This window comes from Paralichthys olivaceus, chromosome 11 (genome assembly GCF_024713975.1).
Source record: "Paralichthys olivaceus isolate ysfri-2021 chromosome 11, ASM2471397v2, whole genome shotgun sequence".
Taxonomy (NCBI): domain Eukaryota; kingdom Metazoa; phylum Chordata; class Actinopteri; order Pleuronectiformes; family Paralichthyidae; genus Paralichthys; species Paralichthys olivaceus.
In genome coordinates this window covers 24,083,581-24,111,127 of record NC_091103.1, presented here as the reverse complement: position 1 = coordinate 24,111,127, position 27,547 = coordinate 24,083,581, and the positions used below count along the sequence as shown (strand labels likewise).

Genomic DNA, 27,547 nt, shown 5'->3' with positions numbered 1-27,547 from the left:
ATCAAAGCTGGGAAGAAAAAAATAACGGGAACAAAGACACGAAATTTAAAGAAATGTGGCACAGAGACAAAGAGATTTTATCACTGCGTGATGTTTACTAGAATATGAGACATAAACTGAGAGGGGAAACACGGGCAGAAAAAATGTACATGGTGATGAACCCTACCTTGACCTCAATGAAGTCCGGCTGACCCAAAGAAATGAGCTCCGAGTACGCCAGCATCTCCTCCACGTTCCAGGCCTTCACCAGCGTCAGTCTGTACACCGTCCTCTGTCTCTGCACGGAGGGGACAGGAGGTGGACAGTGATGGAAATTAAGAGCATTGACATGTGTTGCATTTTTAATGTGTCATACTATATCGTCCTCTTCTTAAAACCACCACATTCGATTAAGTCACTTCCATTTTATCAATCAAATAATTCAGATAGAAACATGACAACATAAATCCTAAGTCGTAGTCACAAACTCCATCTTTACACTGAATTCACACTGTTTTGAAGCCGCTGTAATAAAAAAGAATTACATTTGTTAGATGTTGATGATCCATTTAATATCTCCTCTCAGCAAACAACTGAAAACTAACAACAAATCACAAACTTACCACACTGTGGTTGTGTATCTTTTCATTGGTGCTTGTTTGTTTATAAGCAGGGTCACGTAAAAACTACTAAACATGACATTTCATGGAGGGGTGCGGCATGAGCCAAGGAAGAACCCATAAACTTTTGGAGTGCATCCAGATAAACAAGTCCAGATTCCATTTTCCTTAACATGGTTGAATTAGGACGTTGGCCTTGGCAGAGGTATGCGCTCTCCGAGTGCCCTTCAAGTTCATGAACGCAAAGGAACTTTATGGTTTTCTTCCTTCTGAGGAGATGCTATTTAAATTATTTTATCCTTACTGCAATAGATCCAAACTGACAAACATTATAGGACCCTAGGCTATATTATTACAGTGAAACCAACAGGTTAATGCAAGTATAATGTATGAGGCTTTACATAAAAAGATATTAAAGTATCTTTAGTAGTAAGGAGTGTTTATTGGGAGATACTTAATATATACAGATCTGAAACAAGGCCAAGAAAAGATAGTCTGGACATCCCTCTTATATTAGCCCAGTCAACTTTCCCCGGGTAAATAAAAGGACTGAATAGATCCCTGCTCACAGCTCAGTGGTGTGGATTCAGGATACTGTTGTTGCTGTGTGGCACGAGAAAGAGGATTATTGAGAATGTGACTGAGAGAGGGAAAGGCATGAAAAGACAAGCAGAGGAGATGAAAGACGGAGGATTGTGAGGGGAGAGGACATGAAAAATGGATGAGGTAAAGAAACTAATAAATGACAGTGGGAGAAGAGAGTGTTCTCTTTCCCTCATTTGTTCCCCCTCTCTCTCTTTGTCCCTCTCACTGGAAGGTTATCTATAACACTAGGTCCCCTGCCCAGCAGAGTGGGGGGGATAATTGGCCAGTGGAAGCAGAAAGGGGATGTATTTCAAGCTCCCTATTTTCAAAATCTGACACAGAGGGACAACTCTATCAGTCCCACTGAAACGCGGCAGCGAGGCCAGGTGGAGGAGAACTGGCAAAAGGAGAAGAGAGAGGGATAAACGCTTAAGAAGGATGGAGACAGAGCCCACCATGAAAATGAAATGGAAACGTCTGGAGCAGACCGGAGGTGATGGGAACAGTTTATTTTTAGAAGCTGGAAAGGTACCCATACGCTACGACATATTGTCAAAGTGAGGTGTACACATACATACATTCAATTAAACGCACTTCCCTCTTGGACGAGCATAACTAGAACGTACTGCATAGATTTGAGTTCCTTAAATGTGCCTGATTTTTTCATCAAGATCCATAAAATCATTCCCTTGTAAATTGGTGACAATGCCCCAAATGTTTATGGGTTTGTTATTGGTCAATGTCCAAATCATTTTTGTGGATAGTTTGGACTTTTGGACCGATTGCTGGAAGTTGAGACAGTAATAACATTGAGTTAAAGGAATATCAACATTATGTTTAGTGTCAACTCATGTGAAGTCACTTGGTTTGTGAACTGCCGTACTGAAGCATCGCGTTTGGCATTTTGTCCAGTGCCATTTAGGTTTTTATGTGGTATATCGGGTGAAGTGGGGGGGTGGAGCACACTCATTGGTCAGTGCTAGCTCTCAATCGCACGGCAAACACGCCCCAACACATACAGTGCTTCATCGTCTTTTTGAATGGACCATTATTTACAAAATGATCATGCTGTATTGAAGATTTATTTACTGACAATATAAATCAAGTGAGAAGTAAGCTCTCTATAGAAACTGTTTCTGCTGGTCATTCAAGAGATTTCAGGTTTGCAGGCACTTCCACATGTGCTTTTCTTTCCAGAATTCAGCTGGAATTAGGCTTAGTGCCGCACGCTGGTGCCTCACAGCAAGAAGAACTTGCTTTGAACCTAAAAGTTACTTCTGTGTGGAGTTTGCATGTTTTCCCCACTTCACTGTGCTCGGTACTTTGGCTTCCAGCCATATACCAAAGACATGCAGGTTAAGTTAATTAGCTTAATTGATGAAGGTTTTGGCTCATCAACAAATATCATTTACAGTAATTATAGTCTAGATTGAGGAGGCTGTTTAAAAGTGAATACAGTCCATTCAGGAATTAATGTGGATGGGATCATTTACAGTAATGACCTTTAAATGACCACAGACTTGACTGGAATTCAACATCTTAGCCTCAGAGGCTGGTGTTTAATGTAAGGCTACTGATTATCTTAACTGTTAGGTTATTTTTGTTACACTGGTGCTTGCTTGTGTGCCTGTGGTGAAAATAGCGATCTAGATGCAATTAGAGTGCAATGATCCAACACCAGTGATTTGCCTCGAGCCGAGCAAGTCACCAGCACCTCAGGCTAAGTGCTAATGAATTTGTCCATTGTTTGCTAAAGCATTAAACAAGAGGAAGCCGGCTCATTACAGATAGGTGTCAGAGTGGCTCCCTCTGAGAAACTTCACAGCCCACATGTTTCTCAGGCTCTTTTTGGCAGTGGGATTTTTTTTCTCATTTTGGTTTATTGGAAAAGCACACGAACCAAAAGAATTGATTTGCACATGCAGCATAGCGCTTAGATGCAGGCTGTGATGACAGACTTTCCCTCTATCTGTGATGATGAACAGGACTGCTAGTTATTGGATGTCCTTTTCTCTGCAACTGCTGTGTGGGTATGTGCAGGAACCTCTTTGGATGTGGCAGTGGCATTTCAATTCTAGAAGCACAAGACGAGATCCAAGTCCTAGGTTTAGTCCAACTCCCTAACACAAGCACAGATGCTTACCGTTTGCATTTTCCCTATTCATGTGAATAATTGAGTAGCACTTAACTTGTATCCACTTCAACTTCTTGTTCACATACTCACGTCTCCTATCTCATGGCTGGAAATCAAACTACCATCGTGGACAATGTACCTTCTCTCCTAGGGCCTTGAGGCTGTCCAGGAAGCGTGGCCAGAAGTCCTTGAAAAGTGGCCGGTCAATCTTCTTCAGACTATCTTTGGTGCTTGCGTCCACACTCACATATAACTGGGTGACTGGCACCAGGCTCCTGGAAATGACCAGAGGGGGGAAGATAAGAATGACAGAGTTTGGATGATAAAGAAAGTCTGATTGGAAAAATCATTGAAAAACCTAGGTGCATTTGATTAAAAACTATACAAACAATACTTCTCTGCAGTTCAGTCAGGTACAAGAAAGTAAACATTTGGGCTGAATATAAATTTGTTGCTCAGGTCCGTTCAGAATATATTTCTCTTTTTGTTTTGATTCAATAACATGAAGTCAAACACTTCTACTGAAAGAAACATTGCAGCTAAAGGGGGGATGAAGGCAAAATGGAAGGGGGTTGGAGAAAAAGTTAGTTGTTGAAAACTAATGAGTGCTTCTCATTACTATTAAAATAAGTTAATTTATTTGAATGTAGCTGCACAACCTTTTAAAAGCAGGAGGAAGCATCCGAGTAGTAAACAGAACCAGAAAACTAAAAGATTAACCCTGCAACAAAAAGAGCACCACACTTTCAAGTGTTTTTAGATGATGTATAAAGACAGGCAATTATGTAAAGATGCAAAAATAACCAATTAGCCAGATAAATAAGAAATTAACCGAGTGAGCATCAACAAAGAAATTCTTCTGCTTCTGAAGAATCCCTTCCATTGCTGTACTGAGATACAGAGCCAATAAACTGAAACAGCTCATCTCCAACCATGTGGCTCTGGCAGACAGGATAAAGAATTAGCTGACGCTTGCTGTCCTTGCCTTCAACCTGCTCAATGAGGACAAGATAAGTCGGCCTGTGACAGTCTAGTTAGCCGACATATCCAATGTGTCACTATATGTCTCTGTGACAAGTTGCAAGGTCTCAAGACAGAGTGGCATCTCTTGATGGGAGGTTAAAGGACACAGAGAGTGACAGAAACCAGGGTAAACATCTGGACATAAAAGATTAATGTTTATGTCAAGCAGGTCCGCACAGGCATACATAATTTTCTGTCTAGAGACTGGCAACTTTGGTTGCCTAGGTGTGGACATTTTTCTACCGGTGACAACACCAGTATTAAATCTGGACATTTTACAGAAAAAATGTGCATCTGCTCAGCATCTGTGGATCTGACACAGATCTTTAATGTTTTAGTCTCACTATTGCAGTGCAGTTATATGCAGTGTTTCCCAATAATTAACTAGACCATGTGGGTAGGTGAGTTAAATTAAAATTGCAGTAGACATCTGCTTCAACATGCCGTCTTATGCTGTTTAGTGAGTTCTTCTAACACTGTACATGTTTTGTTTTATTTATCTTCTGCACAAAGGGATGTCAGAGAGGCACCACGCCACAGGGCTGTGTTGACAGAGCATAGGAGAAGCTGCAGTGTTGAATAATAACACTTAGAGGTCACTTCAGTGTTTCCTCCCCAGACACTTTCACTTTTCATGTTGACACTCACACACACACTACTGCACCTAAAAAACAAAGTGTGTGTATTTGTAAAAGCGTCCACCTGCTCCAACTGAGGTTGAGTTGTTTTTTATGAATGTTTCATAGTGACTGTAGGTGCAGAGGCAATGTTTCTGTAGGAGATGTGTCTGTAGTGAACTGCTCTGTCAAAGAAACTTTGATGAAGAAAGTACAGACAGGAACTCTTCTACCTGCATTACTACTGGCAATGCAGCCTTTCAGGGGAGTCACACTGGGCATAATTCATTTCACAGACAGCACAAAATGAGCATAGCATGTGTGGACCACAGGTGAACTTGAGATCCTACATCTTATGAGAAAATGCTTTTTATTTTTTGAAAGATGCCTTGAGATTCCTTGATCACTTCAGCAGCATGTGGTCATTAGAGAGAATGACTCTTTCAGCACTCCAGCACCAGTTTCAATATTCAGCAATGATGGTGTAAAGGGAGAGTTCATCCAAATTGGTGAGAAAATATCTCCCTTATTCCTTCCTGCCACCTGGCGTTGTAGACAGTTTTGGCTTGATGAGCCAAGTTTTTGACATGTCCGCCCCTGAAACAAAATCTTCTCACACAACTGAAGCTAATTGAGTTTTACTCATCCTGCCCGAAGCACCAAGGGGTGTAATTTGACAACAAAGCACTATTTCTTTTTTAAATAATTATGTGCATTATAAATAAAATAATTTATCAACACTGGCATACTGTTAAAGGACACAAAACACTTTCACACTGACCTTGGACTGGATCAAACTGAACCATGGTCCGGTTTGTTTGTTTTTTAGGTAATCTCTGACTTTTGGAATAATTGCAGGGAGTTGAGACAGTATAATCAATACAAGAAGAAGAAAAAGAGGGAGCAGCTCAAAGGATGGCTGCAGTCTTCACCTCTGACAATATATGACATGCATTTGTACATCTGACTACAAACCACTCAATGTCAAGTATAGGTGGAAGAACATATGTCTTATAAAATTATTTAAAACAATGTGAAACCAAAACTCACCCGATCTGAAAATAATGTAACAAAGACATGAACTCTAGTTCAGATTTTTAGGTGTGAAAATGCCCTTATTGTGAAAATTTAATTCAAATCCATTTAATTTGGATTGTGCCAAATCATAACACACATTATTTCAAGCCACTTCACATAGTAAGGTTGAGATCTTAAAAATCATAGAGAAACTGGACAGTATCCACATTAAAATTTGACTCCACCTTCCAGGAACCAATTTAACTGCTAAGATGTTCCCTACTTTCCAATTCCTCCTCCCTGACATAAAAGAGAAAGGCAGGAGAACTTTAAAAACATGAAAGAGACGATGAAAGAGTATAATAACCCAAAAAAACAAGGAATGCATCTCCGTTCAGCGCTTACCTGATTTCCTCTGGAAACTGTGCATTTGTGACCAGGAAACTGGAGATGCGTTGGGAGTGGAGGAGGCGGATAAAGGCGTTGATTTCAGGGTACATGATTGGCTCGCCCACCAGGGAGAGGGCACAGTGCTTGACTGCCAAGCCCTCCTCGTACCGCTCGGGCTTCACTCCAGGAACACCTGCAGGGAGAGAGAGGTCAGCGGCTGAATAGATAATGGTTGTAAACTGGATTCCACCTTTGACTTCATCATTGTCTCTCAACAGTCAAATGAAGGGCCTCACAAATGGAAGGACCGACAGTGCAAAGTTGAAAAACAACTGCTTGAGGTCAGACTTTAAAGTGAGGTGAAACTATGTGTGTGTGTGTGTGCTGCTCACTAAAAATGGAGGGAGAGAATGGGAGGGGGAAGGAAGGGAAGACACAGTATATTAAGTTTGAGCTTTGGGAGTTCGGCCCAGAGCATCTCTCTTCTTCTTTCTTTCCGCCGGGTGGTCTTGGCTCCTCTCACTGTTCAGTGGATATGCAAGGAGAAAATGCAAGGTGCAGTAAAAAATATGCTCAGTGGTGGTTTGAAAAGGAAGGGTAAATGAAAGTACAAAGTCTTCATTTCCATTAGTTAGAGTTTTGCTTAAGGAAATTATAGTTGTCCACATTAGGATTACAACCATATGGTACTAAATTCACACAATTTGACATTAATTAGATAAATTGGCCAAATTTGATTTACTAAACCACCTGGTACAATTTTAACATGTAGCATCTGTGAATTTATTAAGTATAATATCATAAAACAGGCATATATGAAACATCATATGTCTGTTTTCTGTTGACAGAATAGACTGTAAATATAGATGGACGACACGTCTCAGCTTCCTCTCACTGTACAAAAATGGAGCTATAACTTCCGAGATACAGGTGACGGCAACTTGAGCTTTGGTGTCATTTCAACCAAACCATTACGGCACATTTTTATTGCATCAAATAATTGAATAAAACCAGATTTACTGGAAAATTAGCACTTGAAAAAAAAAACAATAACCTGATATGACATATAATACAATTTTTTAATTGGTCCATGGCCTAACTGCTAACATGGAGGTCGCTGGGTTTATGAGCCCCCAGGGTGTGATCAAGATGGTTTGGCTTCAACTGTGATGTCGTCCATCTTCATATCCAAACTATGGTTGGCAGTATGAAGACGTAAATGCCATATAACACAGCAAAAAGTGGATTGATATTCAGGGAATAAAAACCAGTTTCACTGGGATGTGATGTCATATTGATGTAGCTACAGCAGATGCCATTTCATTTAAGGCTACAAGCAGGGAATCTTAATTAAATACAAAATTGGACAGTTGCCTCCATATGCCTTATGAAAATGTCTATGAATTATTGATAAGCTATCAAAATTCTTTATGGTTGAACCACAGAGAGCAACTGTTACTGTGCTGCCTTTCAAGGACAAATTACATCGCAGGACAAATGCAAAGACATCAGAAAGGCAAGCTGTCCCCCCCAGGAGAAATCCCACTTAACTCTGTTCATAAAAGCCAGCTGAGGCTGATGGTGAGTGTATGAGTGTGTGTGTGTCTGAAACATCATTAAATGTATGCATCTTGTGGAATTAGTTATGTGAAATTCCATTAAAGTCTCACATAGTTCACCCTCTTGGGGCAGAGAGTGGAATCAGGTCTATCAGCGAGGACATGGGACTCTATTAGAAGCCAGTGAATTGATTCAAGAGATGACAGCTATTATCAAAGGCCTTCGATTAGTTCTGGACTTGACCTACACTTTCTTTGTTGAGACACCAACACTCATGGAGGATGGTGAGGAAATCATTATCCCGTCCTTGCAGACTTCTTATCCATGTTTAATTGGCTTTCTCATTCTTACCGAACACTTTGGCATTTTTTAATCAATAGACATGAAATTAAAAGTTCATACATGTAGGTCATTGGATGGAAGGGGGCGGTTAAGTACAGAATTCATGACGGGAGTGAGTCTTTTTAAATTTTTTAAAGTGCTGTGATGTTTTAGCTAAGAGAATGACAGAGCAAAATGTTTAATTCATGCACTGACTTGGCTGTGAAAGTCAGAACATCACCGAGCTTCTTCCACTTATGCAAATGTGCCACACGGTGACATTAAGTCATTTGGTGCCTCGAGCGCACACTCATGTAGAAGGGTCAGAGCAAAGGGCTAAATGTAAAATACAGAATAAACTAAACAGGGAACAAGTTCAAACCTCAATAAACCACTGCATAGCTTCTGTAACCGTGTATCCTGAGGATCACATCTAGAGACAGAAAACAGACACTATCCAACCTTCCATTTAGATCATCAGGCACTTTAAACAGATCTGTAGGTAGGTTTGCACACGTGTTTGTTGGTTTATTTGTAGGCAGGATTACTAAAACACTATTCAACCAAACTAGGTGGAGGAGTTGGGACTGGCCCTGAGAGGAATCCACAATATTTTGGAGTGTTTTCAATTTTTTGTTAACATTGAAACATCAGGCATTTTTCAACAATTTCGTTGGAACTAGGTAGTGGGCTGATATTTATGACTGTGTACAGTATGGATCAGGGTTGTTTGGCCTTGGTTGTTCACACTGTTGAGTGCCATTCTAGTTGTTTATAGTTTCAAATGGTCCCGAAAAATTGTTATTGTATATCCTGTCACAACACTCTGTTACAACAGAAATACATCTACACAGAGTATCACTGGACACAAAACTCAGCGGAGAAGAACCTGATATAAAACACTTAGGTGAAAAGTGGCAGCTCATTAAACAGCATGTATTCACACTAGACAACTTGACATAATAAACTGTAACATGGTATTAAAAGCTGCTGTTCGATGAGACCTTTTAGGCAGAAGATTATCAAGTAGTCAGAACAGAATCCAATATATTAAATCATAGAGAGGGGTTCAGAGGAGTCATCTGGATAACTCATTGTGTAACACATTCACCAATGCATCACTGTGGACGGCAAATGGACTTGAACGCTGCCAAATTTGATTTTATGGCACAACTGGAAAGGAAATTATAGACTATAATGACAATATGGGATTGCACTTTGCTCCATTATACTTGTTATTTCAACTGCAAAGCTTTGCTTTGTCAAAGCATCTAAAAATGTACGTTTTTTTCAGCACAGAACATTATAGTTGTAATCCATTTAGTGACAAATGTGTTTTTCACTCTGAGTGGACTAAAGAGCAGCTTACTGTCAACATAAGCCTGTGTGCACAATTGTTCCATTATAATCACATCAGGACATTTTACACTTTGAATGACAAAATGCCTGATAGTTCATTAGAAATAACACAAGAATGATATTAGGTGTAAAGGTGGGCATTTAAAGATGATAAGTCTCAGAAGTTTTTAGCATTTGGCATCTACATCATTTCACTACAATGACCTTGTTATTTTTATAATAGGATCAGCATTGGCTTTGAGGTTAGAGAAGCGATCATCCGACTCTGATGGTCACAGAATCAAACCGGGCTTTAAGGACACTTTAGCTGGAGGTACAGTCATGCCTGTCAACGTACTGTGGATTTTGCATATTTTGAAAACTAAGAGCCAGTGGACTTTGGATGCTAAGAGAAAGTGTGGAAACAGGCTTATTGTAAAAAGTTAGAGAGTTTGAATTAAAACCTAAAACAGAAAATAAATCCACCATGCCAGCTGAGTTTGGAAAAAATGGGGGTGGTCTTTGCATGTTTGTAAAGCTGCTGTCAGAGAAGCACTGACTTCTGAATAATCTCCTCAAATTATCCAGAAGTAGGGCTGGGGCTTTGTGTCTGTGTAACCTTCATCATCGATAACATAAATACGTCAATTAGCACAACGTGCGTCGACGCGTTGTATGCAATATGGCTGCATCTAATCAAAGCATCGATTCACCCTAAGAGCAAGCTGAAGCAAAAAAAAATCAATGCAACAAGATTATAAAATCCACCACAGGCTCTGGGTGTGTGACATTCAGAACACCTGAGAGCTTTTGATAATGAGGACCAAAGCCGTTGTCGATGGGCAAAAACACTTGATTTTCCACAGTTGAATCTATATGTTATGTCCTGTCTCTTACAAGCCACCCCTTGCTTAAATGTTCTGGACATTTCCTCGTTGTTGTGAACGTGTCTGACTCAGATAATCTCCATGTCTAGGCCCAACTGAGCAGCCACTCTCAGGAGTTCATGTCTGGAAACAGCTTGTAACAGTTGATGTGGCTGTGCTGAAAGAGGTCTGCAGAGTAAATATGTCTTTAGTTTCAATGGGCTGCATACAAGGAGTTATACCAAGAACATATCAGTACACCTGTGATAGAATGGACAGGAATCTGTTTGTACTGGAGCAATGCAAGAGTCTATTACTATTCTGTCAAACATCATGGTAAATTAAATGTATTTCTATTTTGGAAAAAACTAGTTCACCTGAGGAAACTAGGTACTTTTTTTATTTATCTTCTGAATTAAATTATTATTTTTTTTTAATTAAAAAAGTCAAAAACAGACAAATCAATAAGACAGATGATGTTCAGTTGGCTGCAACTTCTGTTCAAATCTTAATTCTGAACTGGTGAAGATCTTGTTTTTAAGCTTAAAATCCGTGTGTAACACAAACAATTTTCTAATCAGTGCTTGTTTGCTTTGATAAATATCTGATTTATGTGTCACCACTTTGTTTTGACTACATTTCTCAAAAGAGAATCTGCTCAGGGAATACTCACAGAATGATCACGAAATTCTGTTTTGCCTGAGCTTTGGGCGCCTAACCAGACGTCCTCAGCCAATGTTGGTGAAAGCCAGGGAATCAAATCCCACATGAAAACAGTATCAAGTACAAGTCGTACAAATGGATCCAAAAACTGTGGATACAGACGAGGTTAATTCTTCTGTTACAAAATAATACCCAGTGTAATTCCTGTTCTTTCTGTAGAACCCTTTGTGGTTATAGCAAAACTGTTGAGTGAGAAAATACAGAGGGTTGGGACAAATAGGACGCAGTGAAGGAGACAAATGAGGAAATTACATTGTTTTGTGTGTCTGTCCGTGTGTGTGTGTGTGTATGTGGTTTGAGGAGTGATTGATGAACTACTATAGCAAGGGTGACGAAACAACAGACAAACAATTTGCATTTTGATCTTCCGATCGATAAATAAATAGCCAGATAGACAATGTCGAAACAGAGATGATCGTAGCAATGGAACGTAAAAAAAAGTAATTTTTGCACAAACCTCTGAACTGTCGAATCATGCTCTGGTGCTTCTCCACGGCCTCCTGCAGGATTTTCTCTGCTGGGTCCATCTTCCAGCGCCACTCTGTGCCCACTGGGTTGGTGTGATGTCTGTTAGTGGCGCAGACAAATACACAGATTAAAAAAAATATGTTTTGTTATCTCAGCTACACACTGGTGGTATTTACAGGTTTGTAGCCCTTATTGTTACATAACAGAGGCTGAACTAAGCATCAACTGGCAGCCGGTATCTCTCTTGATGTATTTATCTGATTGAGACAGATTCGGGTCATTAAACTGGAGTCATTTAACACAGTTAATAAACATATATTCACAATCTGAAAGTGAAACAAACTGGTCATGTGAATTCTCACCCTATAAAAATCCATAAAGTGAAAGAATCCATCCTACTCTAAAAATTGCACCTCCTCAAGTGTTAATGACACCTATTCACTGTACAAGTGTGATGTCTGGGTGCAAAAACTAATCCTGAGGCATAACAAATTTCAGACAGTCTGTTGCGTGCATATGCACACACACCACACGTTCTGGCCTTGTCCCTCACAGTCACTTCCACCTGTTGTTGCACAGAGACGGATGGCAAGGGCAGCAGCAACGATACATCTGTGCCCTGAAACTGCTGACTCCCCGTCATCTCACATATCTGCCTACAGAGAGACTGGCATATCTGTGTCGACAGGGAAGCGGTTCACCGCAGCACATTCTGACAGCGACCTTTCACTGCTCAACCTAAAACTCGCCTTTTCAAATGGATCTTGAGGGGTGGAGAGGGCCCAGTCTCTCACCAGTGTCATGATGAATCAATGTCCACCTTTAGGCCTCGCAGTTATGCTCGCCATTCGTCTTCTGCACATTAATAATAAACTTGTGTGCCACAAAGAGAACATTGCTCAGTGATGCTTCATGACATAAAGTTTACCTCTTTTCTAAACATGAAAACTAAAAATGCAGAAAAGCCCCTCACAGTTGTGTCAGCATCAGTATTGATGAAGGCTGTCGAAAAAGGACAAGAAGCTCATCAGACTGTCTGAAGTCGTTTGCCTCGTGATCCAGCAGGGGCAGCACTTAACATCAACTTGACCTACTGTGTGCACTCTTATATCAGTTAAGCAAATCAGTAATGTTATGTTGTTTTGCAATGAAAAAAGGATGAGGATGCTGGTAAGCAATGACGACATGTACCATGCAACCGCCTTGCTCTTCAAAACAAATCAGCTGCGGTGGAGCGACATCAAGTCTTCAACTTCACCTGATTGCATGCATGAACACGCAATTGCTAAGAATTGTATGACATTTCAAATTTGCTCAAACTTTTGGAAATATAACTGAGAATTTTTGCTTTCCAATGGGGAGTAAAGTCAGTCCAGCTCTACTAATATCACTCAAATGTGATGAAACAGATTCCCTGGTAGTCTGTGGTGGATTTATGTGTAGGGTTCATACCTCCAGCAGAAGACACACTTGTTAGCACAGGCGAGGCTGGGGGTCGTTTCCATGCAGCGGTGGGACTCGATTCCATAGAAAGTGTGTTTGTAGCAGCCTCCTCTCCCTCGCAACATAGACTAAAAACAGAAGAGACACAGTCAATGAAAATCATACAGTATGTAAGTTTGTGGAATGCTCTATTATGAAGAGTTAAATCTGATACCTTGGTCCATCGACAAAGCTTCACTCCTGAGTGACTTCCAATTAGTTTGTAGCCTGCATAGAAAGAAAAACAGCATGTGAGGAGATAAAAATCACATCAGTATGCACGACTTCCACACAAATCCATTTAAGACATATATACTGTATATATAAGGTATGAGTTCATCTTTTATAAAACTAATACACAGAAAAGTGGAGATTACATTATGTTTGAGTGGCACATCTATAAAGTCATGCTCAGTTTGCACAAAATCCTGTTCATTCGCAGTTCTTTGCTCAAAGCTATCTCAGTAAATCCATGAGCAAGTGCTCAAGGACAAGTTAACAGTAGGAAGGAGAGGGGGAAGAGGAGGAGAGGATTTCCAACTCCCTATAAAGGAAGAAGAAGTGTGACATACCACCTGATACAAACAGCCATGTTGGGAGAGTCATTGCTGCAGGCTTCAGTTGATTTTACAGATCCTGAATTTGCTTTAAAGGGGAATCAAGAATGGTTTGTTTGTTAAAGGTACAGTGTGTAGAATTTAGTGACATCTAGTGGTGAAGTTGCATGTTTCAGCTGAACACCCCTCACCTCACCCTCTCCTTCCAAACATGACAGAGAACCTGTGGTAGCTTCAGTTGTTATAAAAACTCAAAAGGTGTTTAGTTTGTCCAGTCTGGACTACTGTTAGAAACATGGCAGCCTCCGTAGAGAGGACCCGCTACTAAAGTAAATATAAATTATTTAATTATAAAGGGCCCATTCTAGGGTAAAGAAAATAATAATTATACAATTGAGATGAAATATCATGAATTTTATTTTATATTAAATTTGTGTCGATAGATCGCTTTCATCAAAATCTTACACACTGAACCTTTAAGTCCTGAAGTTTTAAGACACTTTTTAATTAGACCGTGCTGCTCCACAACAGCCTGATGAGGAATTCCAGTGGTGACTTTTCATTTTGAAACCTGTAATGTGATTTAGCTGCTACTTAACCCTTGTAGATTAAATGTCTAAATAAAACACAGCGGGAAACTTGAGTCAAGACGGAGATGAGCTCTAACAGCTTCAACGCATCTCAGGTTTGATGCTTGATGAGTCAAATCAAACTCATTCATCATTAGTCACAGCTATTTATGATTATATCTGAAGAAATGCTCACACACTCTTACTTTGATTTACCACCTGAATGAAACTGCCTGCTGCTGGTCAATGATGTCCTTGACCAGTAGAAAAAAACACTCCTCTTACAAATGAGGAACCAAAGGCACACACACACAGAATTGAATTTCTTCACCTATTGTTTGCAGTGGCGCTCTGACCGGCAATTGATTCTTGTCCTTAAAAATACCTGAGCATGTCCTCGTCTAACCTCATTCCTAGTTACTGCAAGGCACATAGAAATAAAAGTTCCCAGTGGAAACCACAGTAGGGACCCTGCACCTGCTGACAGTTTATTTAACTATTATTAATAGTCCTAATGGGAACAAAGTTTCCCCACTTGTGTTTGTTAGAGAAATCGATTTCCAGTGAATCGAATGTGTCAGTGGAGATGGAGCCAAAGTGAGGGGGTGGTAGATGGAGAGAAAAGTTTGCAATTTCTTCTTTCTCTGGGGGAATGGTGTCTGCTAAATACGAACATCTGATATTAATAATCTTACATCAGTAGTTCAGACTGATGATCCAGAGCTTGTATTCCTCTGGCAACCAGTGCAGTTTCTGTCTACATACATTTTTTTCCAGACTGATATAAGTTATTAGTTCATCTCTGAGTTCAAGTGACAACTGGTGAAATTTTAAAGAAATTCCCTTTATCTAGACTTTAGATTTCATGGTTTGAGACTGCTTCTGAACCCAATCAGATTTTTGGGTCTAAGAGTGGTGGTCTCTCGACTGAGCAAACTGTGAAACTAAATGACTTGAAATGAAAGCAATTTGGGTGCAACATTATTGACAAGATAAACATTATTGACTGAGCCACCTGGGGGGAAATAAAATGAGCAGGGAGAAGCTTTGTTTAATCAAAAAAACTAGAATGGTACCAAGTATAGCAAAAATTTCCACCAAGGCCCAACAGTCCTCTTAAATTCAATCAAGCTGCACCAAATTTCACATATTCATAGTATCACTCCCTTAAATATGCCAGATTTCTTTTCATCCAGATCCATGAACTATTTGCTGGGAAATTTTGCAAAAATTAGGAAAAAAGCTCTGGATTCACCGCATTGTCCAAATCCTGCCCCAAAATTCAACAGGTTCTGTCTATCCACCAAGTTTCATGGAAATTGATTGCTGTTTCTGTAGTTGCTTGTATTATAGAGAACACATTTATGATGTTTATTGCCACACTTGTTAAACTCCATGAATTTACAATATCGCCTAATTTAAAAAACTGCAGCTACATCAAAGATAACATTTTGTGGAGTCCACCTAAAAGACAACAGTGACCAATAACCCAGTAGTGTTGTTGGAGCAAAAATAAACAACACACATTTGTGCAAATTCTTCTATCATAAGAAACTAAACCTTTACAATAACTTTTCAGGGTTTTGATTATAGAGTTACAGTGTACAGGTTTGACTACATCTGAAAGTAATTGGCACATGATATGCTTGAAATATGGAGCTCTATGTCAAAACTTTCTTGGGCATTTAAGTGGTATGACTTTTGCTTCAATGTCATGCCAGAAAAATCAGCTATAAACAGCCATCCAAGACCCAGTCTAATTAAAACAAAGCCAAAACTTTCATCCTTCGTTCTTTCACTGCGAATAAAACAAACCGTCCACTGGGACAGAACTTTGCCAACATACACACCATGAAATAGGCCAACATTTGGTCAAATGGAGTGAAGTCTTGCTCAGAGTCCTATTTATAGAGTGTTGTGTAAGCTAACAGTGGGGGGGGTCAGTAAAGTGACTTGCCTGAATTTAAAATTGAAATATTAGAATAGTAAAATAAATATGAAAATGAAAGTCCCCCATCCCATATATGGTCCTCTCCCACCATATATAAATTATTATCTAATGTAAAGTTCTACACTTGAAATCTTTCTTTTAATTCAGCATCATGATTTAGTTAATTGTCATTTTTCTAATTAAGTTTTATATGATCTTCTGCATCTTTTATTGCATTTTCCTCTTGCATAGTTTTTAATGCTGTCATTCAATTTCTTTTTATCCATAAATGCATTGTTTTTTTTTCTTTATACGATAATTTTTAGAGGATATCGTTACTGCTGGTCATTGAATTAGGAACATTAATATCAGTGCCATGATGACACAAGCTAAGAGCAGTTTTGCTGAGGTTTCAGTGTGGGAGCATAGATGACCTGGGACTGCACCCTGAGGACAGGAGGAGGCAGAGAGGGTAATTGGACTGCAGAGCATATTTTCAGAGCCATTAGACAACACATATTCCACCAGAAAAAAAGACGCACCTTGAGCTACTGAATACTGACATATTCGCTCTTTCTACATGGAGCATCAGTGTTTGAGGCCTGAACTGATGCGCAATCATTCGGAAGAAAACATCATTAAGAACTTGATGTAACTTGACTTTGAGAAAACTGACACCTCTGTTTAGGAATTAGGGGGGAAAAAAAATCAAACTTAATTTGTCTCCGGCAATTTGTATATGCTTGTTATGCATAGTGCTGAAATAAAAACTAATTTCTGTTCCAAAGTGAATTACATCTTTGCCGCCCGTGTGACATTGGCAAGGTTAAAGATATGCAGTACAGCAGCTGGTGTGCTCGGTTTGTTAAGTGTTTTTTTATTGCCAAGTAATGCATCTAAATTATATGCATATATTAGACAGTCACCAGTGATACCTTGCAGATGTCCCTCCCAAAGTGGCTGTATATTTCATATATACACATTCAGAACATGTTTTTTTTTTACTCAATAATTCCTCACCTTGTTTGGTCAGTGCCTCTCTCAGGGCCGGGGTGATCATCTCTCTTCTCTCCTCTTCATCCTCAGTCTTCTTCACTCCATTCAGCTTCGATAGCTTCACCAGCTGTCCACCTACTCGACCCTCCTCTTTGCCCTGTAGACATAGAACTCACAATCAGTCATTGTTTTAAACCACAATCTTGAAATATCAGACTTTGACAGCTGCATACATCTTTAAATCAGTAATTTAACTTATAAAAGCGTCAAGATGAGAACAAAGTAAATACAGAAATAGTATAGTCAAATATCATCTACCACACAGGGCAGCACAATCAGTCATATTAAATTCATGATCTTGATTTAAAACCATTGGCAATTTCACTTCTACCTGACACCTGCTCCCAAGACTCAGATATAGGAGTTATAAAAGAATAAGTGTCTATTTGACCACACTGTCATCACCTGACACTGGCATTAGTTAGAGAAGTCAAGGTTATGCAGTTTGACGTGGGCCGACCTGGTGGCACAACAGCTCACTGTTCCTCTGCTAACTTGCTCAAGAACCATCCTGGTTTGCAATGAGTCACTGGCGAACATTGAGGGATTTTGTGTTGCCTACAGAACAATGCTGACAAATGGGGAGATGTGTTAGGACATTGTTCTGAAAGCTGCAACTTAATCAAACCCGTCACTGCAGCAAACAGAGTCCCGAACAGCCAGTTTGAATAACTGCAGGATCCGAGGTTCCAATTTCTTAAATGTTTTAACATCACACAAAGAAACAAAGAGTCCAAGAGTGTTGTTTGTTTTCAAGGTGCAGGCAACAAATCTTAAGGAAGCAGCTACTACTTATTCAGAAAGGCTTTTTAAAAGCTAAGACTTTAAGAAAATAAGTCTATAAAGCATTAGATGTTGGAAGTAAGTGAAAATCAAGGGCTGCGATTGAGCAGTTCTTACATAACTTTGTGTGTAAAATAACCATTTAGCAATGTGTTTTTGAAAAGGAGCCTTTAGTCTAGACAGTATAGTTGTCTTAAGGTCCTTCCGGGGCCCAGTAAAATGCTACAAAGTGACTTGAGCTTGAAAAGACAATTCTTGGACTTTATTTATAACAGCTTTTCATCAACAAAGCCACTGAAGCCTTTTCCTTTCAAAGATTAACAGCTTGCTTCAGGCTCGGATTGCATTTGTGCTGTGCACAGCATTTGTATGTAAATCTAAAAATCTTAGAGATGCTGTTTACAGATAGAACAGGAGATTAAGTTCTGCTAGAAAAGTTGTCCCAGCGCTGAGAGTAGGTATTACTCTTCAGAAAGTGAAGTGCTGTTCGATCTGTCAATGTTCATGTGACAGCTCCACACAATTACTCTAATGGTGCCTCTGCTTGGGTTTGTATCAGGATATGGTATATGTCCCCCTCTCAGCACAGCAGCACTCATAAGGGGCCAATATGCTGTCAGCAAACACTGACAAGTGTTTGTATTTGTGCATTCCTGAAGAACAGAGACATTCCCCTGGGTCCTGTTCATTGCTCACATGGCTATAAATGCTACAGAAATGTGCCACTGAGTCTTGAAAATGGCTCTGAGAAATGTAGGCACACGAGTTCTATAAGTGCTTCAGCCAAGCCAGTGTGATTACCACTCGAGTAGTGTGAGCACCATCCCTATTTACCCAAAATCCACCAGTCGTATTAAAGTGGCAGCTCTGTCCTTTTCTTAATAATTCCATTTGAATCTGTGCTCGGGGACAAATATCACAAGAGCATACTGAAAACTTGAAATAGCAATGACTTGACAGTTTTGCTGACAATGCTGCTTATTTACATATCCAGCAGACATGAAGCAGCCAACCATGTCCGTTGGGTTCAAACCAGGTATAGTATTGAGTGGTGTCTGCTGCAGCTAAAAATGAAGCCAAAAAAGTAATTTTGTAGTGGTGTCTGAATGTTTAGCACAAGTTCATTCCAACATGTTATTCACCTAAAAGTATTAAAACGAAGTGTCAAATAAACATTTTAAATCTATTGTGGTATTTTCCACTGGCAGCTGATGCTGTACACCATAACCCTGCAACAATGACGTAAGGAGACCCTATTTTATTGTACAGGTTAGTGAATGACTGATTTCGGACACAGCCTATGATGCTGAATATCATATAGAAGAGACCAAGCTTAAACATTAGTGGTGTGAAAACACAGCCTATGGATTGTGCATCTGAGCATGACCTCAGGTGTTCAGAGCCCATCTGTTTCTGCTTACAAACCAGACAATGGTGTACTTTCACCTTCCACCCGGAAAAATCGAAGCCCACAGCAGCTCTACGTGCTCTCTGCAGCTGAGGCCACGTATGTCTCGCCATTTAGGAGCTAAGGTCCATGGCACATTACTAACAGCGCAGCAGCAACGGTCCCTAACATGAGCAGCTCTTTTGTCAGCAGGGGATGCAGTAAATAAGCAAGCCATTACGCTGTGTCAGAATCCACCAACATCTCATTCTCGTGGTTGAAAAAGATTAGGTACTGAGCTGGATGGACATTGGGAGACGTGATTTATCTTTCTGCAAATTGTGTGGGGTGCTGCTTTGCTGTTGGTGGTTTAATGGATGCTATAAGTCATGCTCTATTCCAGTTATCAGTGCTGGTCTGTGGTAAACCACACAGACAGTCAATCAGGGATAGCGGAGATACATTATCACAAGGATGTGACTCAAAAAGCTGTTTAAGATTCCAGGTATTTGAACCAGAGATGAAAATGATGTAAAAAAAAAAATGTTTTAAATCGCAGATCATGAGAAGACTAGTTTTCCACTCTCAGGCAGCACAAATGTCCACTTCCACATACTGAAAAATTCAGAAAACATACACAACATGTAGCCGACAGCGCAACAATCTGTCCCTGTGGTGTTTTGCGTGCGGCCCTTGTGATTCATCTGGCCCCGGTCTCTGATCCCCACTGCTCAGCCTTCACCCTCGCCTGAGAGCCTACAGACATCCAGTCATGACCGGGCCTGTCCGGACAAACAGAACTGGGACATCTCACAGCATTGAACTGAGCTCTGGAACCGTGACACCAAATGAGGCTGATGCAGCTGGACAGTGCATCAACAACACACAGAGAGGGCAGGTGATCAACAGAAAAACCCAAAGGCTCAGAGACGCGAAAGAGAATAAGAATAAGGGAAAGAAGACCTGGGAATAAGAAAAACCCAATAAAATATCAGCGCCCAGGTCTTCAGCTACACACGTACAATTTAGGATGTGATGAATACTGTATAAAGAACCTCAATTACCCATGTCTCAGTGCCATTTTAATTATTATACTAAAAGAAGTAAGCAAAAGCCTTAATATGTATACATCTACATTTCAGTGGAGACAAACAATAATATATTAAATATGTATATCACAGCCACTGTATCACCTTAAGAAGATGACAAATATTTGACTTTGACATTGTAGAGCAACAAAAGCCATTACACTTTGCAGCTGCTCAAGATTATTATTGATCCGTTCTACACTAACTTCTAACTGGCAGAAACAGACGTCTCCTGGGACAAATTTTAATTAACAATGCAAAGGTGCAAAATCAGTTAGAGCAACAATGGAAATGAAGCTCATCAGAATATGAATAAATCTACAGCCAAAGAGTGACATACACTAAAATTGGGCAATATGAGACTGGCGATCTGGAAGCTAATCACAGAGACATAAACTTATCATGAAGTTCAGCAGTGATTCAGTGTTTCTCAAGCCTTCCTGGCTACAACCGTAACATATTTAGCTCTTCATTCGGATTTACGGTTGAATGAAGTAACTTGTTCAAGTTGAGAGGTGATTTGTGAAGAAAGCTGAAGCTGCCGACACTTTCAGCCCACATTAATTAATTAATCAATAATCTAATAACATTTCAAGAATTAATGCTGCAGGTTCTTTTCTGAAATTAGTTTTAAAGACAACATGTTTTGAATTTAAGTTCAGACAAGATCCATAAAAACAGTCTGGATCATTCGATAAAAGAAAAATGAATAAGTCAAAGGTAGGTTAATATAATTTCTTATCCTATGATAGAAACCAAAATATGTTGACATTTCAGTCTGTGAGTGTTGCAGTGGTTTGCTTCACACCACGAAGGTTTCTGGTTCAAATCCCAGTTCATCTAGGGTCTTTGCATGTTCTCCCTGTGTTTATGTGGGTTTTCTGTGGGTAATCTGTGTCTCTTTATAATAGCCCAGCAATATACAGATGAACCCTGGCTCTCTCCCGATGTGATCTGGGTGAGAGCCGGTAACCTGCGCTGTGGGGACACAAACATGACGGGTTCCTCTGAAGTAAATGAAAGTTTTAAATTGTGTCTGTGAGTTTGACTTACTCCAGAACAATTCACTTAAAAAGCATTTACCACCAGTGACTCAAAGCACATGAATACAGACTCAGATATAAATGAAGTCTAGTTTCAGTTTTGTTGTATAAACAGTGGGAATTAATAAAAAGAAGTGTCGATCTTGTTGATGTGCAAAGAGAATTCATGTAAATATCTTTTGCAGAAGTGAAACAACAGCATTGTGTTGAATATCAGCCTGAGAACAATGGTTCACTCAGATCTGAGCCCAAGTTAACTGAGTCTCTGCCATCACCTAGTGGTCAAACACAGCCTGAGTTCAGTTATAAAGAGACGCATCTCAAGCAGTTCAAAACCACGGCTGATCTTCAGCTTCTTGTTAAATACACAGAGTTAATTATTCAGCCTGTCATTAATAACTGGAGACTCAATTGTAAAAGATCAACTCCAATTTCAGCATTCAGAATTATTAAGAGCGAGTCGCACAAAACAGATTGAACCCTGAATCTAAGCTACTGCTCCGTTGTAAATTAGCTAATTTCCTTCTTCACACTTAATTTGTAGCTTGGCTAAATACTCGCCGATTCTTGGCAAGAGCAAATGTTTAATGTAAAAAAAAAAAAACCTAATTACATCTTGTGCTGCCTGCTCTTTGTGACCAAATTATGCAAAGACAACACTAATTAGTTTCCTCTTCGCACAGCAAACTTGTCTTCATGAAATCTCAGCGCTATGATACGAGTCATCGCAGCAAATAATTAGAATGTTATAAGACAAGTTATAGGTTGAATAAAAATATATTTGCAGCAGGTGAATAGGAGGGATGGGAGTCAATGGGAAGGTTTGTGTTCGGCCACAAATCTACAGGAACACACTGGAAGAGAATGACAATAAAAACAAAACAAAGTCTGGCTCTCCTCACGGTGACAGACATAACTGATCAGTACTGAGCAGGACCAGGTTTGGTGAGTCTAAGTAATGTAGGGCTCTTACAAATACATCTGTCCAAACCTCCTGAAACGTACAACACTATACACTGTAATATTTATGCCACAAAACAAGGGACAATCCTGTGTGAGACATGAACACGTTGACTGCTTTCCGGCTACTGTTTGTACAACAGTAACTGTCGTAAAGCATTATTCATTCATGAGAACAAAATTGAGGAACCAGAACGGCTCACGTCAACTGCAGTCAAATGAAATGTTTCGTCTACGGTGGTCCCTTTAGTGACTGATAATGTATTTTACACTAAACTGAAAAGAAAATATTCAGAAAGGCAAATCTTCCTTAAAAGTTTCATTTCAACTCTCAAAGCAGCTTGTGATTTTGTTGCAGCCAAAATATAAATACATCTTATTGATATGACCTGATATTTTCACCTGAGTGCAAAAGAATGCAGATGGAGTGTATTTTAAAGTGGTAATGATTGTTAAGAAACAAGAAATGTATTATATCTACCAAAGCAATAAATAGACTTATAGGTTGATCGAATACTATTACACATTCATGCAATGCGATTTAAATATTAGTGTGTTTAATACCTATATTTTCTTTTTCTTTTAACGCTCACTTCTTTTTGCCCCGGTTTATAAAAAGGAGATTGATAATGCCTCTTCCTCAACCAACTCTGCTTTCCTTGAGTCACCCGCTCCTCACATGTCTGTGAGGTGGGCGTCCTCACTATTACGCAAGCCTCCGCTTCTCGCCTGCCGGGGTCTGGTGTCTATCAACCCATCTGCCATCTCTCCCTCGGTGACACCACTTTTTCCACCTCACTCAACACTTAGATTGGATTAACGTGGAGGAAGCTGAATGCCTGTTTGTAGACCTTGACACAGAAACACTGAAAATAAACCTGCTGCATGATGAGACATGTAGACAACTCAGTGCTCTACATCAGCCTCATATCTAGAAGCAGAAACATGCCTGAGGCACCTTCAGATGTACTGAGGAATGGGAAAGGTGGTATGATGGTAAGTGGGATTATTTAAAGGTCTTGGGTGACTTGGACAATGTTTAAGAGTCTGACCTTGGCTTTCTTGATGCTGTTCATAATGTTGCCCAGATCCTCCATGTCCACCACTGAACTGGATTTCTTCTCATCATGCAGCGCTGTCTCATCCTCATCACTGCTGGATTCCATCAGTTCCTCCTGAAACAAGAAAAAAACGCTCCATAATGGATTGAAAAACGTTTTCGGGAAAAAAGGTCAAGGACATGAGGAGACAGAAGACTGAATGGAGAATGCAAATTATCCTCCTGACCACAGAGAGTCACATTCAACCCGTAACCAATTAAAAACTTCATTGAGCAGGGGGAGTCCATATGGGAAGTACTCATTGTACATGATTATCCTCTCTCATGCTGCCAGATTGAAGAACAAAACCTTAGGCATGTATATGGAGTTTCACAGAATTTGTCATAATTCATGCCCACATGTGCAGCAGCAGTGCCTGAGCCGTTAAAACACGGTGATGGTTGTTACCTCGCCAAAGTTCTCAGCTGCTCTCTGTTCCGGTTGAATGTCACCTCCACTGAGTGCACAGAAAGTGTTGAGTGTTGTAGACCGAGGGGAAGAAGTCTCAGCAAGAGTTGGCGCTAAGAGGAGCCCGCTACCATGACAACTGGTCATCTGCGTGCACTGTGATCGGTGTTAAAGCTGTGCATGTGTGTATATATAACGTTTTTGTGAAATCTCCATTTTAAGCAAGTGCCGCAATTTTCGAATTTCAAAATGATTGACAGTGTTGACAGAGATGAATCTTCTCCCGATATCATGCTGCCGTTGAAAAACATCAGTGTCATTAAAAAAAGGAAAAACAGAGTAACACAACTGAGAATAAAGTGAGAGTAACACTCCTCTTCTTCCTGTCCTCTGATTTTATTCACGGTGTTGGGAGCAGTTAGCCCAGCCAGTGATCATCAGTCTATTTTAAGTCATTGGACATTTTCCTGTTCAAATATCAGTTACACATTTTCAATCTGACCCTAAGATCCTTGGGTGAGTTATACACCATCTACTGAGGAGCCACTCAAACTGGGCCATGTAAATCCTTTCTGTTAAAAGACAGGTTTACAATATTATATTTTATAATCTAATGATGATACAAGAAAGAGGAATCAGTATGTTGTTAAAACTGTTAATGATTACAACTCCAGGCAGAGGTCAGGAGAGAAAATCAACAGGTTGTTTGTCCAAGAATCACATGACGTGTGTTGCGTGCACAGGAGACTGAAGCTACACAAAGAACAGAGAGAACAAGATACCAAATCCAGGATCCCCCCATTATCTGTCTCTGAACACATGGACACTATATCTGGACTAAATTGTTGAGTAATGTTTTGCTCTTAGGCCTTTCAGTTCACAAAACATCTAACAAATAAAACTTTTGATTAGATTTATGATGAAGCAGTTGTGGATTTTACAGTTTGAAAGACTGATATTTAATCATTGTGTCATTCCATATCATTACCTCGGAGCTGGCATCCTGCGGAGCTGCCTTCTCCTCCTCCTGTTCCTCTACCACGTGTCCATCTTTTTTCTGATTCCTACAGGAGCCTCCAGTTTTACAGTCCTGGCTGCAGTTCTTCTTCTCTCCCTTGGCCAGGGCCTGTAGCCGGTTCAGGAACTTCGCCTTCCAGGCCTGAAAGTCGGCCTGGACGCTGCCATTACGGCTTTTCACCACATTACAGTCGCCCTCTCCTCGGGTCATGACGCGCATGCCACTCAGCATCCAGAGCCACTTATCCACATTGGTACCCACCTGGAGTTGGAAAAGGAAAAGATTATGTTTCCCACTGTCTGAACTGCAGTTGTGAAATGTCTTCAACTGATTATAAAGCAGTATTATCATTATTCTGACAGAAACTATTTCTCACCGTGTTGTAGTGGCCTTCATAGACAGAGTTGCCCAGACCAAATACTGCGTATCTGAGGCCTTTGAGGTAGGTCTTCCCATATCGGAAATCAGTGGACGCCTCCTCCAGCCACTTACAGAACCACGCTGCGTTCTCTGTGGGCTGTCCATCAGTGTACGTGGCCACAAGGAACACGCAGACTGACTTACTGGCGCACTGAGGACAGTGAAACAGTGCAGTAAGACATTTGTAAAGCTGTTATCACACATGAAGAGGAGTTTGGCCTTAGAACACAACAGGAGACCATTTGGGTCAGAGTCATCCATAACAACAGGAACATTTCTGGAACATTAAGGCAAGGGATGGTGCCTGGGTAGAGAAGCAGGACATGATATATAAATTCTGTTGCGAAAAGCTCAGTGTGTATTTATTTCCAGAACATCGACACCGGAGTCGGCCAATGCTCTCAAATCCCTTCATCTTTCCAAGTCTGCGTCAGCTACATGTGTGACTCCTCCAGTTTCATGTCCATCACGAACATCATAAACACGTCCACTCACTCGCTGGGAATATTTCTGGACATTTTCCTGCTGTATTCTCACCTGGGCTCACTCTGACATTTTCAAAAAATTCCAGAGCAACTGATAATAAATGTGCTTTCTCATATACAGCACAGTGCATGTCTATAAACAAAGGGTTTCTTGTGACAACGACTTTTTTGTTGTTAATTTGGATTTGAGGAAAAACAAATAATGGATTAACTCTGAACAATATGGAGCAGAAAGAAAACACTAAAACGAGCTTGGGGAAATAACTTTGAAGAAGAATCCACCACAGCACCATGAACAACTTGCTCCAGCTGGAACACCTGACCATATTTTCAGCATTTATAACTTTGGGAAGCTATGTGATGAATAAATACACAAAGGGGACAAAAAGGACAGCAGAAAATCAGTCTAGATTGACTCTAACGTGGGTGAATATTGTCTCCTTGTCCATGTATAAATAACCAGAAAACTTCTGAAGTGAAGCAGCTGTGTTGTATCCAGAGTCAGTCAGAGCCAGTGCACCGAGGTTCAGCTGAATCCAGGGAGCGACTGTTGCCTGCCGCCTTTTTCCTTCTCATTTCTCTTTCCATCATAGAAAACTATATTACTGCCCTGTTGAATAAATGGCTATTTTCTCTCCTGCCGTGCAGCAGTCAACTAATCTCATATTCATCTCGCAGCCGAAGTGCACAGTGCCCACAAAATAAAAAGGCAACACTGATGAGAATAATCCATCTTTCTTGAGCAGGATTAGTGTAACACATTTTCCTCCGTGCCTGTCGTCTGAAGAATCAAATCAGTGAAAAAACCGAAGGAAAGGCTGAGCTGCAACATTACGGAACATTAAAAGCTGTTTGTTGTTCGGCTTTAAATTAATAATTTATATTTTTTCTGTTCTAATTGAGCCTTGTGTGTAAATGCACGTTTCCAGGTCTTATCTGCTTGAAGTTGAATTTTAGAATTAGATTGAATTGACAGCCCAGAGCAAACACACATCAGTACATCCTTATCCTCTTAACAGCACTGCAACAATTAACTGATGCATAAATTACTCACCTAATCTATGAAAGGCTGAAGTTAAGGGTTAAGAGGAGCAGCTCTTATGTTTGCAGGTGTTTAGGTTCTTGTTCAATGACAGTTTTTTTAAATTACATTCTCAGGTTTCAGGGCCAAATACCTCATCACACAATTGTATTTTTATCATCCGTCTGACCTTTATTAGACAGAGACAAAGCATCTTCTCTTTGGACTCACCTTCCCCAGGAAAGTCATTGTCTGTTTCCCGCTTGTCAGAATTTTACAGCATCAAACACATTACTACCAGAGAACAGAGAAGCCTGTAAATAAGCTTGTCTTTGCTTTTTTAATAGCTTTTGCTCAAGCAATTTAGATTATGTATCTTCAATCAGATATAAAAACGCTCAGCCCTTCTTCTCTGCTGTGGCTAAAGGATTACAATGGAAGAATGCAGAGCAGAGATGATAAACACAGTGTTTCCTTTGCCTCCCAAAGAGATGTATTGTCCACTTATCAGCCAACAATCAAAGCGGCGAAGAACACCGATTTTTCAAATCAGAATGCTAAAAAGGGTCACACTCCCAGAATCCATTTTAAACTGTGAA

At 40.1% G+C, this 27,547-nt stretch overlaps 1 protein-coding gene across 2 annotated transcripts in view; it reads right to left on the bottom strand.

The window, feature by feature from the left end:
• tyw1 (tRNA-yW synthesizing protein 1 homolog (S. cerevisiae)) overlaps nucleotides 1-27,547 on the bottom strand; it is a 49,690-nt gene that overhangs the window by 18,697 nt on the left and 3,446 nt on the right. For both annotated transcript variants that reach the window (XM_020088401.2, XM_069534002.1), the window contains exons 5-14: nucleotides 25,399-25,593; nucleotides 24,993-25,283; nucleotides 23,549-23,671; nucleotides 17,200-17,332; nucleotides 13,299-13,351; nucleotides 13,094-13,212; nucleotides 11,631-11,740; nucleotides 6,381-6,558; nucleotides 3,458-3,593; nucleotides 167-277 (exon numbers count right to left, since the gene is read on the bottom strand). In XM_020088401.2, the coding sequence (XP_019943960.2) occupies nucleotides 167-277; nucleotides 3,458-3,593; nucleotides 6,381-6,558; nucleotides 11,631-11,740; nucleotides 13,094-13,212; nucleotides 13,299-13,351; nucleotides 17,200-17,332; nucleotides 23,549-23,671; nucleotides 24,993-25,283; nucleotides 25,399-25,593 (1,449 nt within the window). The remainder of the gene's footprint in view (nucleotides 1-166; nucleotides 278-3,457; nucleotides 3,594-6,380; nucleotides 6,559-11,630; nucleotides 11,741-13,093; nucleotides 13,213-13,298; nucleotides 13,352-17,199; nucleotides 17,333-23,548; nucleotides 23,672-24,992; nucleotides 25,284-25,398; nucleotides 25,594-27,547) is intronic.